At 44.9% G+C, this 21,470-nt stretch overlaps 1 protein-coding gene and 1 long non-coding RNA gene across 3 annotated transcripts; both read right to left on the bottom strand.

Moving 5' to 3' along the window:
• Positions 1–3,365: 3,365 nt before the first annotated feature.
• On the bottom strand, positions 3,366–5,248 carry LOC109488495. Its single transcript, XR_002141485.1, has 2 exons — positions 5,134–5,248; positions 3,366–4,020 (listed from the first exon to the last, which is right to left on the bottom strand). It is a non-coding gene; the product is annotated as an uncharacterized LOC109488495 (long non-coding RNA).
• An 11,485-nt stretch (positions 5,249–16,733) lies between these two features.
• On the bottom strand, positions 16,734–20,820 carry KPRP (keratinocyte proline rich protein). Of its 2 annotated transcripts, XM_034654314.1 has the most exons (3): positions 20,756–20,820; positions 18,954–19,265; positions 16,734–18,914 (listed from the first exon to the last, which is right to left on the bottom strand). In XM_034654314.1, the coding sequence occupies exons 2-3, from the start codon at positions 19,235–19,237 to the stop codon at positions 17,465–17,467; spliced, it is 1,734 nt and encodes a 577-aa protein (XP_034510205.1). In that variant the 5' UTR covers positions 19,238–19,265; positions 20,756–20,820; the 3' UTR covers positions 16,734–17,464. The 2 variants fall into 2 exon arrangements, with proteins under 2 accessions (XP_034510205.1, XP_002930477.2); XM_002930431.3 differs by having other exon boundaries at positions 16,734–19,265.
• Positions 20,821–21,470: the final 650 nt, after the last annotated feature.

Here is a 21,470-nt window from a genome sequence, read left to right as displayed (position 1 = left end):
GCATGGCCTCCACCAACTGATGGGCCCTTTCCACCAGGGAGGGTCTATATCAAGGTCTTTAGAAGAAAATACTAGCTGGCACCTTGCTGGGAAGGGCTCAATGAGGTGCTGTTGATTACCTACACTGCCACCAGAATAAATTCTTGATCTGTGAGTTTGGAAAAGCTATCTACATCGTGGTGCCATTGCTTCTGGGGCCTGGGACTTGAGCCTGGAAATCCTTATTTTCAGGTCACCTGCAAAGGATGGTCTCCTAGTTGTCTTGCGGGTGTTGATCTGGGTCTATTTTGGTACGGTTTGCATGAATCCAGAGGATTTCTCTTTTATTCTGGTGGCAGTACAGGTGATCAGCAGCACCTCATTGAGCCCTTCCCAGGAAGGTGCCAGCTAGTATTTTCTTCTAAAGACCTTGATATAGACCCTCCCTGGTGGAAAGGGCCCATCAGTTGGTGGAGGCCATGCTTCTTTTACCTAACCCCCCTTTTTTAAAACTCCTATATATATATATATATTTATTTTCCTATATATTTATATGTAATCTAAATTTATATATATCTACTGTATATTATTATACAGTATAAATTTATTTATATTATATATTTATATTATAATATATTATATATAATACTAACAAAGTACTCTCTCTCTCTATATATATATATATATACTTTTGAATACTTTTCCCTGTTTATAGGTTATTTGTTGGAAGGCTAACGGGACAGTGCTTGTCTATCCTACTTCCCCTCTTTAAGTCTCCACTATGGGCTCCTTTCCAACCTATGTCTTGCTCTTACTAACCCTCTCTTTTTCAGTAGGTCAGGCACAGACCAAACCCTTCCTTAAACCAGTTTATCAAACTGTGGCCATACTTACAAATCAGTCTGACTATTGGCTATGTCAACATCTAGATAATGCAAAAGAGCCTGAAGTGGTCTTCATGCTTGCAGATGTGAACACCTGGTTGTCTGAACATGGTAGAGGGATAGATTCCAAGGTATGGTATCCACAGCCAAAAGAACATCACTCTGCCTTTTTACCTGGTGAACTACTTGGGCTCTGGAAAATCTCTACAGAAGCTCAAGGACTGTCCCTTGTCAGAATAAAGGCAATAACTGAAAAATTTCCCTTTTGCATTGAAGACAGACATGCCCCTGGACTTCTCCTAAGAGATACACCAAAACTTTATTGCAAATGAATCCAGTGGTTTTATACTAAAAATAGAATCTTTGGGGCTCCTGGGTGGCTCAGTCAGTTAAGCATCTGCCTTCAGTTCAGGTCATTATCTCAGGGTCCTGGGATCGAGCCCCACATCAGGCTCCCTCCTCAGCGGGAAATCTGTTTCTCTCTCTCCCTCTGCCTCTCCCCCTGCTTGCGTGTGCTCACTCTCTGTCTCTGTCTCCCTCAAGTAAATAAATAAAATCTTTAAAAAAAAATAAAATAAAAGTAGTATCTTTAAACATAGCAAGGAGATTAAAAATAATTCCAGCATAGACATTTGCCAAATCACCAAATGTTTTACAGATCAACCCTGTACAACATGGGGTATCTCAGCTACCCCCCATGTTAGACTACTGAATTCCACAAACTATATTTGGGTCAATCAAAATTCTGGACTTACTTGGCTAGGTAACAAAACTAAGCTTTATCACTGTCAGAAACAAACTATAGGCCTCCTACATCAGCTACTCTCATATACTGACAGGACCACATGAAAAATGGAGATGTATGAATGTTAACATTATCAAAGGTCATGGAGCACTCCACACTTTGAAAGTAACAGGTTCCGACCTAACCTTGTCTATAAACCACACTGGTCTTTTTATTTTATGTGGCAACAAGGTCTACAAAGTATTCCCGCCTACATGGTCAGGACAATGATACCTGGCTCCATTTGTCCCTAAGTACTCCAACCTAAATGCCAGCCAATTACAAACTTGGGCTTCTTTGTTCATAAAATTGTGCTACATAAACATGTCCATCAAGAAATTGTAGAAAATCCACTGTCATATCATAATTCCAAGTTCTTCAGTGTTAAGGGTGTCATTCCCAAATTTTGGAGATTATAAATTAGAAAAAGCAATCCTAAATCTCTCTATGGTGATGGGACAAGAATTCAATACCACCACGCAAACTTTGAAAATACTCCAGTCAGAAGTTAAGAGCTTAGCCTCTGTGGAATTCCAAAATCATCATGTCCCAGATCCACTGACTACCTCTGCAATCATTGGTGGAAAGTGTTGCTTCTATGTAAACCAAACAGGACAAATAATATCTAATGTAAATCAGTTAAAAGAAAGGATTAACATTTTTCATTAGATAAACGAAGCACAGATTTTCTATTAGACCAATCTATTTCCAGGTTTAGGGAATTTGGTTTAATGGGATGTGGGGAAAGGTGCTTCCATTTTTTTTTCTTTTTTTTTGAGAGACAGCCAGCGAGAGAGGGAACACAAGCAGGGGGAGTGGGAGAGGGAGAAGCAGGCTCCCAGCAGAGCAGGGAACCCGATGCAGGGCTCGATCCCAGGACCCTGAGATCACGCCCAGGTGCCCCCTATTTTTCTTCTCTGTTTATTCATCCTCATTCTAATCTGTGGTCTTTCTGCTCTTTGTAGACCTCTTACCCCTTGTACTAAGTCGGTTTCTCCCTCCTCAGTCACCAGCTCAGCTTTAATATGAGAAACTTGCAGGGAAGTGTCAGAGGACGGAACTGTAGGGGCAGTTCTGCCCCCAAATATACGACTATGGTATATTGATTACTTCAAATTAAAGCTACTTAAATAAGAACCTGTGCTAGAAGGACACTCAGACCCTCCTCTGTCCCCCTGAAAGCAGGAAATACTTCTCCATGTGAAAAGTACCCTCCCTGTAGCAGGAGGTGAAGAGACACCCTTATCTCCGGAGGTGGGAAATTCAGAGCAGAGAAGGCTGTATAAACAACTCCTGTTACTTTTCACTAATTTACCACCCCTGCTCAAACTCTGTTTAGAATCCCTTACTAATGGAAGCTCCCAAAGTTAAGTTTTCTTTGTCCTGTTTATGCCTGACAGATTTATTGTCTCTTTGTCTAAAATGTATAAAAACTGCCGGCCCTGGTCACTTCTTTGGGCCTCAATGCCATTCCTGGGCCTCCGTGCACACGTAATAAAACTTTGGCTTTTTCTCCTGTTAATCTGTCTCGTGTCCATTTAATTCTTAGTCCAGCTGGAAGAACTTCTACTCTTGAAGGGTGGAAAAGGATTTTTACAGCCCGTCAAAAACAATCAGTGCTGAATCGGGGCGCAGATGACAAGGGGAAACAGCTGATAGCAGAGACAGTCATCTTCCCAGCACGTTTACAAGCAAGGGAAAAGCAGGCTAGAACAAGATGGTGAGCAGATTCTTTTATTGTTTTGCTTCAGGTAGGGGACTGCCGAGGAAATTATCTGTGGAATGACATAGGAATTACTACCTGGGGTTCCCAGGGCAGGCTGCAGACATGGGATCAGGCTTTAGATGAGTTTTTAAGAGAGGACACAGATTTCTGGATTTCAGGTAAGAAGAATCCTCAAGAACAGAGTTTGAAATCTTCACTAAAATGTCTCAGCAGCACAGGTAGACCAACGGAAGATGACCTTGTCCCTTTCTGCCTCTATTTCTGCTCTTCTTGCCTCAGGGTCCACATCAGCAGCAGCCTCCAGACGACTGACCGCTGCCTCCTCCACAGCACCCGGAGCCCCCCGAGGGCTGGCTGCAGCAGCCAGAGCTCTGGTGTCTGTGACGGTGGGACCTGCGTCGCCTGTGGTGGCTCAGGCAGCAGCCGCCACCCCCAGAGGTGCAGCAGCCCCCACCCCCAGAGCTGCAGCAGCCGCCACCCCCAGAGCTGGAGCCGCAGCAGCCCCCAGAGCTGACACTGCAGCAGGAAGAGACTGGGGGGCACTTTGGGGGACACTTGGGGGGGCACTTGGGGGTGGGACACTTGGGAGGGGGCTGGCACTGCTGCTGGTTCTGCTGGCAGGACATCTCGGCTGGTGGGGTCAGGAGCTGAGGGGGAGAGTCACACAGTCAGACCCAGGACACAAAGCACCACCCCCTCTTCCTGTTCTCAGCATCACTTCTAGACCCTTATTTTGAAAGTCTTGAGATCAGATATAGGAAAACCATCTCTGACATTTTTACCACTCTTACTGGTAGACCATGTGCCTTCTTTCACAGAGTTGCATCTCAAATCCCATTTGGAATGTTTTCAACAATATCATGCCCAAATATGTTAAGAAAGTTGATGCTAATTAGCATTTCCTTAGTGTCCGAGAAAAGAAGGAAGTAAATTGGCTTTAGGCCAGCTTTCATTTTCTCACATCACCAAGAATCTTGCAGACATCTAGTGTAAGGACCATTTTAGCACTGAAAGCCTCTTCAAGGAAAAAGCAAAAACATTCTTTCTTGGAAGGATTTCTGATATGTTTTGGTTTTGCAGAATATAGAAAATCATAACTGCAAAGGGCCTTTTGGACAAATTGGAGTCAATTTGTCTCGAACATCTCAATTTATAAATGAAGAAACTGAAAGGAAAAAAGACAAATTCACTGACCCAGTGCTAGTCACTAGCTTGTCACAGCTCTGTTCCCAAACTCCCTGACTCCTAACCCAGGGCTCTAATCCACATAGTCCTCCTCCCAAAGGCTGCTTCCCAGGCAAGCCCCAGGGTTTCTCATCTCCAGTGTGCCCCCAGTTCCCAATATGGACCTTCTTGTTGGAGTCTAAACAGATCCAGAGGTGTCTCTGATTCTTTCTTCTGTTAAGTACCAACATCCTCAATGCACTGTCTCTGCAACTGGGCCTGGCTGTATTTCCAAAACTATATTCCCACTATGCAACCACTCCAGCATAATCTAGCCATCAATGTTTTCATTCCCCAAAACCAGAGAAACACACCCAGCAACTGTGAACACTCTGCTATTTCCAAAATTCTAGCATACAGCACATAAATCTTCCTAGTTGTTCTTGGTCTCTCTCACCCATCCCACCCTGAAACTCCTGATTCATATTTTCTTGGTCCTTGTCCTTCCAACCACAGCCCAAAGCCTCACCTGCCCCCTGCTCTGGTCTGAACTCCCACTATGGACGGTTGTGCTCTCAGTCCCAGGGAACACTTACCGGTGCACAAGCAGCACTGGGTCTGTCAACACCTCAGGAAAGGAGTGCTTGGAAGGGCTCTGGACCCAAGGCCCTTTATCCTGGCCTTGGGCTCTGCCCCCAGCATGTGAGACAAGGCCCCAGTATGGCATGACCCATCTCCGGCCACCCACATGGTCCTGTGACAGGTAATGACTGACAGCTCCTCCCTGCCTCTCTCTAGAGACCTCAAGGCATGTCCTTCCAGCTAGGAAAGTACCTGCTTACAATGGGGACTGTGGTGAGTCAAAATGAACATCCCCATTCCTAGAGTCCTCTGTTGCCTTTTTTTCCATGGAAGGCCTTCTATTCACATTTATAGACCTGGTCACATAGACCCTGCTTTCTTTCCACCTTAGATAGTAATTTTTCACCTGGACCTTTGGGGTTTTTTTTAAAGTTTTTATTTAAATTTCAGTTAATTAATATACAGTGTTATAATTGGTTTCAGGTGTACAATATAGTGATTCAACACTTCCATCATCACCCGGTACTCATCACAATAAATGTACTCCTTAATCCCCATCCCCTATTTCACCAATTCCCCCCACCTCCTCCCCTCTGATAACCATTAGTTTGTTCTCCATAGTTAAGAGTCTGTTTCTTTCTCTCCCTCTCTCTCTCTTTCTCCCTCTATCCCTCTCTTACTTTTTTCCCTTTGCTTGTTTGTTTTGTTTCTTAAATTCCACAAATGACTGAAATCACATGTTTCATCCAAACCTTTGAATCTACACGGCTCAGGTGAAAATCTGTATGTCTAAGTTGTTGGGGGTGGTGTGTGTAGCATAGTGGTTGAGAAGATAGGCTTTAGGGACCTCACCAAAGTATTCAACTTCTTTGAACCTCACAGTACGCATCTTTTAAATGTAGATAATGGTAGAAATGTCTTTTTGTGTGTGTGCAGGATCTACGTATTAATTAAGATGGAAAAGGGGAAATAGGCAAGATACTATGTGGCACTTGGTGACAATCAGAAAATAGATGGATAGATAGACAATAAAAGAGAGAAATAGATGTAAACTTGGATTTTTAATGGACAGGGGGAATCCTTTAAGCCATGGACAACTTTAGTAGCTACCTCTTGTTCAAACTAAATGCCATTTTTTTCCTCCCCTATACCTCAATGAGTTTGGTTTGATGAATGTGGATCTAGAGTAATTACAGGAAAGAGGTACTGAAGGTGAGCATATTGCCCATAATGCCCTAAATTATAACCTGAAAAGAATTTACTGTTTCCTGGGAGCAAATTGAAGGGAAAAAGTAAAATAAAAATGGAAGGGGTGAAGAGAAGGGAGTAATCCAAAGGTGGCCTGATAGCACTACTTGAAGTGGCGCTGGTTTACCTGGCATACCTAAGAACAGACACACTCAATATTCAAGTAAAAATTGTTCACACTGTTGCAATATAATTCCTATTTTATGAATAACACATATTACCTGTGTTTCCATGCTCAAAAATAACCAACTGGAAATTCTAAAAATGAAAAACGTAGTCTCTGAAAAATTAAATATATTCAAAATTAAATAAAGTGTCAAAAAATTTTTGGATGGTCTCAGCAGATTGTAAACTGCAGTAGAACAGATTGGTGAACTTGAACTTGAAGAATTGAATTGAAAAGAGGGGAAAAATACAAAACAATGAACAGATGAGTGTTAATCTGTTGAGTTATAGTAAATAATCCAACACACATATTTATAGCTTCTGAAAGAGAATAAAGAGAATGGAGGATATATTTTTAAAATAATGATCAATTTTCTGAATTTCATGAAAACTATCAAGATGCAGGCAGGCCAGGTCTGAGGACCCAGAGGGGGTCCCACAGGACCAACTGAGAGGATCCCTGGCTGCACACAGGATAGAAATCAAATGCGAGCCAGCAGGAAGGGGGAGCACAGTTTACTGAAGGCATAGAGAGAGTGCAGGTATAGACAGAGTGTCTGGGAGACTCAGAAAGGAAAGGAGTAAGAGTCTCATCTTTGTTCAGGGTCTGGTGCACATGTCTTGTCAGGTATCTAGGAATTGATTGGAACAAAGGTGAGGGCCCTGGAGTTACTCCATGGAGACAGGGGGTCTTGGCCTCAAAATGTCTAGTACTAGTGGTCTGGAATATTCATATGATGGCTTTGTCCAGTCATCCTCACCTGGTCCTTCCTTAGATGTTTTCTGTTCTAAATAAATCATTAACTCCTTGCCCTTTAGAAGGAGGACATATACTATATGCATTCTGAGACATGTATAAAGTGAGGTGGTGGTACATGTCTTAGCAAGAATAGAAGCAGGAAAAGGAGCAAAAAGCAGATTTTTATGGAGTCCTTCAGTTTCCCTATATCAAGAGGACTAAAAAACTAATACATCCCAAGTGGGGTAAGTAAAAAGAAAGCCAATAAGTGGTACAACGTGTTCAAAAAAAAAAAAGATACAACTTAGTCTTGGAAAAGAGGTGAATGAGAGGAATCCTAAGGAAGGGTGTCTGGGAAAGATTTGTCAAAGAAGCTTTGACCCATGGAGGCTAGGGGTTGGGGGTCAGAGGTCATTCCAGTGAGAAGCAGCAGTGTGATAATAGGTACAGGCAAGAGAATACAGGTGGTCTTTTGTGAGTGGTGAGTGATCCAGCCTGACTGGACTGTAGGGCATGTGTGCTGGAGCCAGGAGAGAGAGTGAGGATAGGGGAATGCTAAAGAGAAATGGAAGGCTGGGTGGTGGGGAGACCATTGCCAGGGTCAGTTACTTGAGTTTTATTGAATGTTGACCATACAAAGAAATCCATGAAAGGTCTTAGTTTAATGTTACTATTGCAAGTTGTATGGTTGTCATTTTAGCAGGTAAGGATAATCACAGTAACACTGGGTCCTAATATGGAAGAGGACAGTGTAGGAGATGCTAGGACAGAGGACGACGGCAGTAGGAAACGAGATGAGAAAATACCACTGCTGCAATCCCCTAAATGTTACTGAAGATTCATGATCCTTATTCCATCTAAAGGCCTCTGAAAACCGTTTCTTGTCTGATGGTTGATGACACCCATTTGGTGGTAAAAAACTGACCTGACCTGACCTGACAGTGAGGTGGCTTCACCTTACTGTGAATATTCATGTGTTTTATTGCAGAGATATTAATGGCCTTCTCAAAGGGGCAGGAGTCCTGAAGCCATGGATTTGGGGGATCTGAACTATACACTGTGCCTACCCAAGAGGAGGTAGACTCCTTCATTTGAGTTGCTTGGTGATGGGATTGTGCATGGTTAAGTCTGAAGTATGCCTGTAGTGTAATTAATAAATTCTGTTCACTGCACTATCCTGCTTAGAAAAATAGTTCTGAACCTCATCTGGTACCAAGGGTTTAGATAAGATATTATAGTCTGTAGTATTTACATTCTTTGGTCGCTAGAGGAACACAGAAATCTAACATTTTCCAAGAGTATCAACTTATGGCTAATAATCACTCCTTTAGCTAAGGAAGGCTTGCTGTACCAGTTTGTCCAAATTCTGAGTAGAGCAAGGCTCAGGTTCTCTCCATTTTTAACTGGTAGCTCAAGATTTTCCCAATTCAATCACACCATCAAGCTCAATTCATAACAGAGTATTATACGGTATTTTTTTTTTTTTACTTATTCTCAACTATTATATTGTATTCAGTGGGGGATCCAGGAGAACAGAAATGTGGACATGCTTTTGAACAAATGAACTTTTGTACATTTTTCTCTCTTTTACCTATAAATCCTATTAACCATCTGTCAATAGAAATGTATTCTTTTTGTGTGAAAATGTCCTGTGCTCTGATTTTTCAAGACAATGGAAATTCTCGCTTACAACTGTTTTTCAAGTTGCCACTGGCCCTCCTTAGCAGACCCAGCGGAAGAATAGGGAGTATTCTGAGCTATTGGATAAATTTGCCAAAAAACTATAATGACAGTCACAGCTAATCTACTCATAATTGCCTTAATAGCCAAGATAATCTACCCTTCCATAATCAGTATATCAGTTGCCTCAGTGAAAAATAAGAAGCTTCTGAAGATCCTTGAAGCTGGAATTCTTTGCCTGTGCTCCTGCCTTAGTCGACAGAAATTTTTATTGTTAATGGATGGGAGTCTTTTGGAATGGAAGTGAGGGCTGGATGGCATTCTCTGTGGTATTGGGAATATCTGAAAGACAAGGCCAGTTTCTTTCCTCTAATTCAATGGTTCTCATTAAAGGATGGTGAGTGGGTTTTGTACACCCTAACTCCTATTCCATGCCCCCAGGAGGAAGCTTTTGACAATCTACAGAGGCCTTCAGTTATCACAGCTGGTGGGGAAGGGATTGTGTTTGATACTGTCATCTAGTGGGTAGCGGCCAGGGATGCTACTTAATACCCTACAATGTGCTCCCATGACAAAGAATTATCCCAATCAAAATGTCACTAGTGCTGAGAGTGGGAAACCCTGCTTTGCTGCAGGAGGATTAAGACTATGCTCACTGGAAACACCCCCTGGATTTCTGACTGAACAAAACAAGCCTCTGAGGAATGCTGATGAGCTGCTATGGAAAGAACTTATTAATTAAATGATTGTCCAATCCAGCCTTTTTATCCAGGCTGGGTCAAGTCAGAAGGCCTTTCAATGACTAAGTGCCCAATCTCGATTCAAGTCTTTGAAGTATTTCTGATTGATTGAGAGCCTTCCCTCCTTAGCACTTCCTCTTCTCCTGGCTAACCTAAGGAACCATGCATTGGCAAAATGGCTGAGTGGCATCAACACACAAATGACCATTAGTGATAGCAGCTCACCTCACCATCCTTGAAGCCAACATTCATCTTGGCATGTGAGCCAACTGTCCCCAAATCCCTTATTCCTTCTAGAATCAGCTTCCCGCCTGAGCCATTTCCCACCACCCATCCCCCAACCGTCTTCTGTCTGCCTTCCCATGTCCCATCACTCCTTCATTCTGTCTCCTCCATACCTCTCTTGACTTGCTCCAGCTGACCACATCCATTCCTGTTTGTTCTTCACTTCTGCCTGTCTGCCTGTCCAGACTTCGCTTGGGCCTGGACTTGGCCTGCCTTTGTGGCCAACTTCCCTCATCATATGGACCAATCATCATCTCTTCCCTGTACTTCTCCCCTTCAGGGTGAACATCTCACTGCTAAAGGCAAATACTTTTGTAGTGTTTTATAATATACAAAGTGTATATAACACAAATAATCTATTTAATCCTGTGTGACACAGACAGGGGTATACGACAGGAGTATATTTTTCTTTTAACCACATTTTATAAACGTGTCAGGGAAACTGCCAAAGCTAAGACCTCTCTGCTAGTAAGTGATGGAGCTGGGGTCCATGAGTCCATAGCTCATGATGCCTTTCTTAAGCCCTTTCCATTCCCGCATGCTGGCTCACAGTTCCATACCCCTCTGGATCCCTTTCTCCCACACACTGAGCTCAGTCCTCTTGCCCTTCTTATGCTGTCTGTGATGCTTGCCCAGAACATCTCCATTGCTGTATTTGTTTTTATTTCCAAAGCAGTTTGTATATCTTAATGTATGTGTGTGTGTCTGTGTTTAAATACGTCTTCCATTTTTATCTGTTTTCCTCTGCTAGAATGTCAGTTCCTTGAGAACAAGCATCTTTGTCTATTGCATTCACTAATATATCCCAAGCTTCCAGAATACTTCCTGACACATAGTAAAAACTCAGTATTTGAATAAGTGTTTGTTGAATGCAAGAGTAACTGCATTCCATTTCCACACAGTTCTGATTATTAAATTATTCTCTTTATTTCTTGACAGAAATTTCCATCCATTATATTTAAGCTATTGAGTTTTATTTTTTCTGAAAGAAAATCTTTCAAATAATAGAGAGAGAGCAGCACGCTACTTCTTTGGAAATACACTAGGAGCATCTGGGTGGCTTAGTTAATTAAACATCTGACTCTTGATTTTGGCTCAGGTCATGATCTCAGGGTTGTGAGATGGAGTCCCACGTCAAGCCCCCTGTCCAGTACCATGCTGGGCATGGAGCCTGCTTAAGATTCTCTCTCTCAAGGGGATCCCTCTTACACTGTTGGTGGGAATGCAAGTTGGTACAGCCACTCTGGAAAACAGTGTGGAGGTCCCTTAAAAAGTTGAAAATTGAGCTACCCTATGATCCAGCCATCGCACTACTGGGTGTTTACCCCAAAGATACAGACGTAGTGAAGAGAAGGGCCATATGCACCCCAATGTTCATAGCAGCATTGTCCACAATAGCTAAATCGTGGAAGGAACCGAGATGCCCTTCAACAGATGACTGGATTAAGAAGTTGTGGTCCATATCTACAATGGAATATTACTCAGCCATCAAAAAGAATGATTTCACATTTGCAGCAACATGGATGGGACTGAAGGAGATAATGCTAAGTGAAATAAGTCAAGCAGAGAAAGATAATTATCATATGGTTTCACTCATTTATGGAACATAAGAAGTAGGAAGATCAGTAGGAAAAGAAAGGGAAGAAGGAAGGAGGGGTAAACAGAAGGGGGAATGAACCATGGACTCTAGGAAACAAACTGAGGGCTTCAGAGGGGAGGGGGGTGGGGAATTGGGATAGGCCAGTGATGGGTATTAAGGAGGGCACGTATTGCATGGTGCACTGGGTGTTATATGCAAGTAATGAATTTTGAAGAACAAGAGCTCATCACCATGTGCTACAGACAATCTCACACTTGCCCCATGCTTTTCTCCAAATCAACCAAACTTTTCTCCATATGTGTGGCTCTGTATATATCTACTTACCTTCTACAAGTGCAACAGATCTTTAACTTAAACTCAGAATTTCACCTCTATCTTAATTACATTTTATCAGTCAGATTAGGTCCATTATTCTAACCCACGTTGATAAGCATGTTCTTCAGTCCTCCCTCATAACTTGAAGTCACTTGAAATTTTAGGTCAGTTTCCTCTCAAGTCTTACTCTAAAATATTGATAAGAAGTTGATTAGAGCGGGGTAAAGATGGACGTGTTTGGAACTAGGAAGAATGGTCATGTAAGAAGGAAATATTCCTCCCTGCATTGTCTGTCATGATATCAGTTTAATGACAGCATACCTGTTGTTGTCTCTTCCTGGAACTCTTTCATTCACTCCTTCTTCCATTCATTAGATAACTCCCACCAACCTTTCACACCTCTGATTGTGAGCACCTCCACTTAAGTGCCCCTCCTATGGTTTCCGTGGTGCCCTGTGCCTCCCATGTTCAAGCTCTCTTAAACTCTATTGTCTCTCAAATTCCAGGTGGGAAAGACATTGTCTGCCTTACTCACCATTGTATTTTTAGGACCAAGCACAGTTCCTACAGATAGCTAGGTCTCAGTAAATCTTTGTCAAGCGAACGGATGTGTTAATGTAAGTCGATAAACAGTTTTCTTCCTGTCAGATACAACGTTCGAGAACAGAGGAAAGATGTTAACCTACCTCAGGGTTCCTATGACAAGATGTAGTGAGGAATATGATGGATGGGTTTAGCATAGCTTGGGTTATTCCTAGCCTTCTAGATACTTCAAGCTTAGTCTTCCAGGTCAGGAAGCTTCACCTTTTGGAAGAATGAGTTTGATGGTCCCTGGTGATGGGGAAGCACATGGATCACCATGTATCAGCCACTCTTCCTAACTAGTTTCAAGCCACAGGCATGTGGATCCTCTGGGATGTCCAACCAGGCCAGAAATCAGGAGTATGCTATGGCCAGGGACCAAGTCTTGTTCACCACCTGGCTATTCTCCTATATGTTTGTATACTGGCTGTCTTCTGATTCCTACTATCTACCTATCTGTTCCATTATAAAGAGCTGAGCTATTCCCTTATGCATGACTGTTCTATTTCCTTATTCATCCAGGACTATTCTAGTCTGTAGGACAAACTATGGATTGTGGAATTCCTCCCTCTTAATGTTTAGGCAGGTAATGCCTGGATAAGGCAGGGATTTCAAATTAGGCTTTTCTTCTCCCAGTAAAAAATCTGTAACATATATCAGACAACCCCCCCCCACCCTCAGCCATGTACAGAAGCCTAATTCTGGGTATTTGGGGTGGCAGTGGTTGGGGATTTAACTGAAAGAAAAGAAGAGACTCTTTGGTCTTGAGGTGTTCCTAGACTGAGGAGAAGAAAATTTGACTCTCACATAGGGTAATTACATAAAACTTCTCATAAAAAACAGTTAGTGGTCAGCTCTATTTTTGCCACCCTGTTCACCTCCTCCTCGTGCTGTGGCCAGATGTGTGCAAGTTTCAACTCTCCTTGTGGATATTGAGTAAGCTCCCTCACACCCCTGGGTACCACTACAGCAATGGTTTCTATCTCAGCTGATCAGAATAATTTTCAAATGGAGGTCCCAGATTCTCTCTCTAGAAATTCACTTTAAATAGGTCTGGGGATGGATCCTGGGGTTCTGTGTCTTTAAATGGGTTCCCAGGTCATTCCATCCTAGCCTAGTGCCTGTGACAAAGAGCAACTCTGGCTAACCCACCTGGTCTGGATGGAATTTCTGAGAACATCTAGTGCAATTCCCTCATTCTACAATGAAGTTGCTAATCCCAGGGCAGGAGGCTTAGAAAGAGGGAAAGGATAGAGATTTGCACGCAGATATAAGAAGGATTCCAGGGTGGAAGGCATGGTCTTTAGACTCAATCTCTCTTACATTCACTCAGACCAACTAGCCCCTCATCTCTGGAAACCAAGTCCTCATATTGAATGCCAAGCATAGGAGTCTGGTCGACTTCTGTTTCATACTGTTTGAGATCTGCCTGATGGACTGGCATTTCTGGGCAACAGTCTATTCACCTGAAATGGAAACAACACTATGAAACCTGAGCACTGCCTCAGATTGTTAGTGTGTTATTCAAAGAGGAGAGTCTCTCACGGTCTTTGAGCACACCTAAAAGGCTTTTATAAATAGTTCCTTTTACTCTGGAATTCCATTCCCCGGCCTTTCAAGTTTTGTTCAAATGGTTGATATAGAAGGAAAAGGCAGAGTGCCGGAAGGCAGGTCATGCGTGAAAGGGTGGAGGCTGGGGAGTGGAGGGGGTGACTGGAAGGGCTGTCAAATGCCAAGGCTGAAGGGCTATAGGGTACTTTAACCCATGTTCCTAGGGTTGCAGCCCTATCACCACATACATTTTAGAAGCCCCATGCTTTAAAAGCATACAGACAGACACAGCAGACCACGCTCCTGAGCACCTCTTTCCTCAGAGATGCCACAGATGGGCTGTAACTTTTCGCAGGTGGCCTACTGGGAGGCTCAAACCTGAGCACCCTGTCAGAAGAGGTGGGAGGACCCAATTCAGACCCAATTCTCTCCTCAGGAGAGAGGAGCACTGGGCTCTGAGCCTCTCTGGCTACAGAGATGGCACTGAGGATAGCTGGTACAGCCATGGTCTATAAGGGAGCCCCAGGCCCAGCCTGACTCACCCAGAGACACCTCTATTCTGCCAGCATCCAATCTCTTTCTGTATCCAGGCCTACTTATCCTGGGGAACTACAGTCTATCTCCAGAGAACAGTGCAGGTCATGGGTCATTGTAACAAAGAACCTGTGTGGTGACCTGTACCCTGAACCTGAGGGAAGTGGGGCTTCCTAGGAGTGAATGCTCTTCTCTCCCATCTAGGTCTGTGTTTCTTCTGTGTCTTGAGAGGAGGGACTGCTCCCCACTCATCCTCCAGACAAGAGGGTCCTTGTTTGTGAGTATGTTTGATATAACAGGAGGAGAGATCTAATGAGAATCCCCATCTGGGTGTCTCAAGCCTCTCCCCACCCCCACCCAGGGGCCTAGCTGATGGAAAAATAGGGGTGCCTCATAGGAGTCATTTGAGCCCTGCCAGGGCTCTGGGGGCTTGTGCCTCAGAGCAGATAGGGTCCTGGAGAAGCCTGGATTTGAAGAGAAGAAGCAAAGGTAAAACTGGTGAAAATAAAATAAAGTATGTTGGAAAAATTACTGGGTTGATACAGGAACTATATCTGGAAGAGGCAGGGACTATGACTGAGATGAAAGATGCCATGAGTAGTAGAAAAGAATGTAGGCTTGGAATTGAGTCTGGCTGTGTGGCTTTGGCCTGTGTGCTTAGGTTTCCAGCTTTGCAAAATGGTGAGATAATAATGCCTGTGTGATAGGCTATTCTGAAAATGAGAGATTGTATATAGAATATACATACATACATATATATATGTATATGTGTATATATATATATATACACACATATATATATAATCACACACATACATATATTCATGTTCTACCTGTATAAGGTATTTTGCTAAACTAGTAACAACCAAACATTCTTGGGCATCAGAAACACCTGGATGGCTGTTTAAACCTCGGCTTCCCAGGCCTCACCCCCAGAGTCTCTGCTTCAGTAGGTCTGGGGTGATGCATTTGTATTTGTCACAAGGTTCTTGGTGGTGCTGATGCTGCTGGTCCAGGTACCACCCTGAGAACCAGTGTTCTAGGCTGTAAGCTCTCTGAGACCAAAGAAGAGTTATCTCCATCCCTTTCAGCAGTGCCTACCTGGCAGGTAAAAAAATGAATATTTGTCAGTAAAAAAATTTAAATAAATGAATGAATGGACTTCACATAATGAACCTCAGTTTTCTTTTGCCAGGTGTCTCTTGGGTCTCCACCTCTGACACTGCAAGACCAGATCCCTGGGGCAAGGGAAAGACACCCTCAGAGCCAGACCCTAGATCTGTGGTGTCCAACTGTGGAGCTGGATCTGTGAGTCCAGGCCAGAGACACCCCCTGCTGTCCTCTTAAGAGGACCCCCTTTATCCTCTACAGACCCTGGTGGCCTTGGGTAACTGTCTCCATTTGGGGAAAGGTTCTCCTCAAGAGCACTCATTCTATAGCCCTCACCTCATAGGCAGGGAGTGGAGAGAAGAGGCACCCCTCTCTCTCCAGCCCTCCAAGCCCCACCGTCATGCTGCCAAGACCACTTATGCCCACTGGGATTCAGGAGTGGTGGAGGAACATATAGAGGCAATAGAGGCAACCTTGGATGCTCCCTTTTCTACAATGTCAAAAAGAAAGAAAGAAAGAAAGAAAGAGAAAGAAAGAAAGAAAGAAAGAAAGAAAGAAAGAAAGAAAGAAAGAAAGAAAGAAAGAAAGAAAAAGAAAGGAAAGAAGGAAGGAAGGAAGGAAGGAAAGAAGGCAAGAAGGCAAGAAGGCAAGAAGGAAAGGGCAAATAGTTTATTAAATGAAGGAAGAGTGTATCCTGTGTGGAATATCACAGAGAACTTCCAGTTCTCCTCAAGCTCCCCTCTCCCTCCTGACACCCACAGCTGGGTGACCTGCCCAACCCAGACCTGAGACCTTTACCCCCAGACTGAGGAGCAAGAGTTATTCTTCTTGTTCCCTCATTCCTCCTGCCTTGTCATCCAGCTTCTCCCACCAGATGCCAGTAGCACTGAGGGGAGACAGAAAACCCACAAGGCAGCCCACCCGGTTAAGGAAAGATCAGATCGCAGGTATAATAAACTAAAATAATAATAATAATAATAATAATAATAATAATAATAATAATAATAAAGCAGCTCATCCAGAGAGTCAGGAAAGTTAAAAAACAGGCATTATGCAGGACTCAGACTATTGAGGGTATCATCTTTATTGTTACATGGCCTCTTTCTGTCCCAGATCCTGGGGTTGCCTATCAGGATAGATCATGGCTCAAGCTGCCAACCCACAAGCTTTGCGCAGCAGCTGCTTGCTCCAGGAGAAGCATGAGACTTCAGCGATATTCTCACTCCACTCAAATGGGAGTTTACAACCTAGTTGGGCACGAAAAACACACACATCTTAAAAGTGAAATAATTTAAGAGACATTGCAAAGCAGTTGCCAAATGGCTGGTATAGACAATGCAATGGGTTCTAGGAAGTCAGTGTAGGCTCCCGTGGGAAGGAACAAACGGAAAAGACTCCAAGGAAATGGTCTTGGAAGATGGGCTGGATTTCAGAGGCTGGCCGTAGCAGTGAAGTGGTCTAAGCACGGAGGGTGGGAAGTGAGCAGAGACTTGGAGGCAGAGACACATAAGGTATATTCTGGAGAACACCCAGATGTGCCCTGGTGGCTGGACCGGTTTGGCTAGAACTGAGGGTGTGTACGGGGGGAGGAGCCAGATGTGAGGCCAGAGAGGTGCCTGAGACCCAGGTGTGGATCCTGAAATGGCACGCAATGGAGTTTGGAGATCACCTCTGCAGCAGGGAGCCTCTGACTGTCTTGGAAAGATACAACAAGAACATGTTGGAATTTGAGGTTGCTGGGAAAGGAGGTGTGATATTTTCAGGACAGGAGGCAGGGATGTCTCAACCATGCTTCCTTAAAAATAAGCACCCTTTGTTCCAGCAGAAGAACCTCCTTTCACTCCAACACAGGTACCTCCTTGGTTTCCGCAATCACCGAAACCCTGTGGCTCTGGAATCCCATCACAAGGTCCAAAGCTGTCACCACTTCCTTGCCACTGGTTATAACCATCTGGGCCACAGCTGGGGGCCTCGGTGTCCAGGCGGCATGGGCTGGATTCATGACAGCCTACGTCTCCAGGGCATAGGATTGGATTTGGTCCCAAGCATGGGCTGGGGCAGCGCCGAGGCTCCACAAATGGCTCTGGGCTTGGGCAGGGTGCTGGAAGGGGAATTGGTTCTGGAAGTGAATAAGGTTCTGGGTGCTCACAGGGTTGTGGACATGGACGTGACTCAGGAAAATCACGCTGCACTTGTCTAGGATATGAGGCTGTGCGCGGGGCTGGACGTCGTTCCGGACACAGACAGGGTTCTGAACGTCGCCGTGGTGGAGGACATGGACGGGGATCTGACCTTGCACGTGGTTCTGGGCGTGGATATGGCCGTGGAGCAGGACGTGGACATGAACGTGGGGGAGGAAGTGGGCATCGCTGCAGTGATCTCTCTGGACTTTGGTCCAGTCGCCGTGCTGGACAGACGCTTGGGAGTGGACGTGACTCTACACGAGGCCTCAGCTCCGGGCAGGAGGCACCCCGGGAAGGTCGTGGGGCACAATTCTCAGAGCAGCGTCTGATGGGAGGAATCTGAACAGGACACTTTTGCGGAGGGACCTGCCTAGGGCAGCAGGGGGAGGAAATCTCTATCCGGCACTTGGGACCACATCTCTGAGAGCAGCCTGAAGTGGGACCCCGAGGACAGCCACTGCTGTAGATGGGCTCAGAGCGGCGGGGTGGGGTGCAGTAGTTATAGGAACTCGAAGAACATGCTGATGGCAGCCAGCTGCGGCAGTAGGGCTCAGACCGTCGTGGAGGGGAACAGCTGCGGTAGGAAGGCTGCAGTTGGCGAGGAGGGAGGCATCTGCTGGTGCTCTGGGAGCGATGCTGGCGGGGGAAGCTCCCAGAAGAGCTTTGGGCCTGGCACTGGGGTGCGCAAGTGCTAAATGAAGACCGGGACTGACGCTGGGGGGCGCAGTTGCTGTAGGAAGCTGGACACTGAAGCTGCAGGGAGTATCTGCCATGGGAGCCCTGATACTGGCACTGGGTTGAGAATCTTCTCTGAGACTGGGAATGTGGGGGACAAGCCACATAAGTCTGGACAGGCTGAGGAGCTGGACGGGGTACAAAGGTCTGGAGTGGGCATTCCACATAACAAGTTTCTGTATAACAAACTGGAGCACATTCTACATAGCAGGTCTGAACAGGGCATGGAGCTTCATAATGCACATAGGAAACCTCAGGCTGGCATGGGGCCTGGCATTGAACACAGGAAATTTGAGACTGGCATGGAGCCTGGCACTTCACTTGGGTGGTCTTAGACTGGCATGGAGCCTGGCACTTCACTTGGGTGGTCTTAGACTGGCATGGAGCCTGGCATTTCACTTGGATAGTCTTAGACTGGCATGGAGCCTGGCATTTCACCTGCATAGTCTGGGACTGGCATGGAGCCTGGCATTTTACCTGGGAAACTTGAACTGGGAATGGTGTGGGACACTCCACAATTTGCATCTCACAAGGGGCTTGGACCAGCACCTGGCTCTTGGCACTGGGGGACTGGGAGGGGTAGAAAGAGGAACCCTTCACACAGCACTGGGGGACTGGCAGGCACCACTGAATCTGCTGCTGGTCACACATGGTTCTGATGCAGGTAGATAAGTGAGACCTGATGGTAGAAAGATCAGTGTCAGGTGGGTGAGTTTTTGGGGAGAAGGGTCTAGGACCAAGAGGAAGATACCCTGCTTCTTCCCTGTACTTTCATCCCCAACTCTTGACCTTTACCCTAGAACACCTATTGAGCTAGATGGACCCAGTATTAGTGACCACTGCCCATGAGACCTGTTTTGGATCTACCAAAGGACCTAACTGAAGTCCTCATCTGAGGGAACTTCAAGGGCACAGCCAGGGGTGCAGGCATCCAGGGTCTCCCCCTGGAGGGTGGGCATACCACTGTCCAACACAAGAAGGTGTTGAAGACAGTGGGATTCCTTGTTCTAAGTGGCAGGAGAGCACTCTACAGGTGGTAGAGGTGTTTCTAAGGCTGTAGCCCAAAGTGGGGTCTCCACAGCCACGGGAGCTTGGATATCCTCACATACATGTGCTGGCAACGCACACATGTGCAAACATAAAAATGAGCCTGTGGGAGCAAGCATTCAGGCACCATCTGCACTCAAAGAATCCACTGGAAAGTAAAGGATCCAGTCAGTTATTGGGCAGCTCAAACCCAACATAAAATGATTATTTCTCTACATTCAATCTTTTTAGGTGAATTTGTTTAAATGATCCTCATGGACATATGCAAAATGCACACAAACAAAACACACCAGCCTTAGAAAGGCTCAGAACCACCATGGCAACTTGCCCAGGCAGGTGGCTATTGTAAATCGCCTAAAGTTGAACAATCTGCTGGCTTCAGAAATATTTTCTCGCCAGCCCCTCTTAGAGGCAGGGAATGACTGCCTAAGATGGGGTAACCCAGAAAGTGCAAGATTCCTCAATCACAAGACTGACATTCAGCCACCCATAAACCCCTACATAGAAGGAGCATTACAAACGTGATATGGAGGATGCAGGCATACTCTCTAACACTACACTTATCCAGGGAGAAACAGGGCAGTCTCCATTCCTCTGCCCTCCCTAAATTCACCTGTTCATATACAGGCAACCCAGTGACAAGCACAACAGGGTGGCTGATTTAACGATTAACTCGTCCAACAAAATACTTCCCCATAAGCTCCAGAAATACTGATAATGTACACAAAGCCTTCCAATCTCCATTTTTAGAGAATATCTAAAAACACATGCCCTTAGGGAAAGTAACCCCCCTATACACAACTCTGCTCACAAAGTGTAAATTACTAATGCATCTTTTCCAGGGAGAGAGGTCCTGATGTGAGAAAGTGGTACCTGAGGAGGAGGCCAGCATTATCAAAGGCAAATGCACTGACTTCAGACCCTCAGTTCTTCACACTTCTTCTTATGTCCTGTAAAAGTCTACTAGACTTTTCTCCTCAGGTTTATGTACCACTGTTCCTCTGCTTGAAGCTCCCCCCTCCCTCACTATGAACCTGGGCATCTCCCTGAATCACTTGTGAATCTGGGCATCCCCTGAGATGCATCCCTACCCCAATCCCAGGACTCAGCCCCTAGACTTACCCTCCTCACAGCAAGCAGACATTCAGGCTGAAGTATCTGGATAGAGGGCTGTCTTTATATAAAAGGTTCTGGGTCTGGCTTACACCATGAGACAGCTGGTTGGCATCTGCCTGACTCATCACCCAGGTTGGCATTCCAGCAGCCAGTCCTATCCCTGTATGCTTGTCCTTGCAGTCACCTACAGAATGTGGGAGTGTCTCACTTCAATGTCAAAACTTCTGGACTATGAAGGAGCAGATTCTTGTTTTCTTCCTCCTTCTTCACCATATCAGTTTCTTTTCCATCCCTAGGAGACCTGGTGCTGGGGATGATGAGGGGTGGTAAAGGTATCTTCTGTCCTGAAATATGATTCCAGTCCCCTGACTTCCTCCTTATCTCAGATTCCCATCAGATAAATATAAAAGAGGAAAAATTCCCTAATTTGAAGCAATTAAAGTTACCTCAAAGAGAGAAACAACACTATAGAATGAAGAGAACATGGTCAGAGCTGAAGCTAAAATCCCAGGTTGTCTACTTACAGCTGGGTGACCTTTAAAAAAACTAACCTGAGTATTAATTTACTCAACTGAAGAAATGAAGACAATTAAATCTTCTTTCCAGAGTTGCTGTGAGGGTTAAGGCATTTATTTTAGGCAAAACCATCCAACCAAGAATAATACTCAAAATATTCAACATCCACTCAGAGTAAATGCTGAAAATAAGCAACAAGGCACAG

The sequence above is a fragment of the Ailuropoda melanoleuca genome, chromosome 2, assembly GCF_002007445.2.
Source record: "Ailuropoda melanoleuca isolate Jingjing chromosome 2, ASM200744v2, whole genome shotgun sequence".
In the NCBI taxonomy this organism is placed as follows: Eukaryota; Metazoa; Chordata; class Mammalia; order Carnivora; family Ursidae; genus Ailuropoda; species Ailuropoda melanoleuca.
This window is presented reverse-complemented; position numbering and strand designations above follow the sequence as displayed.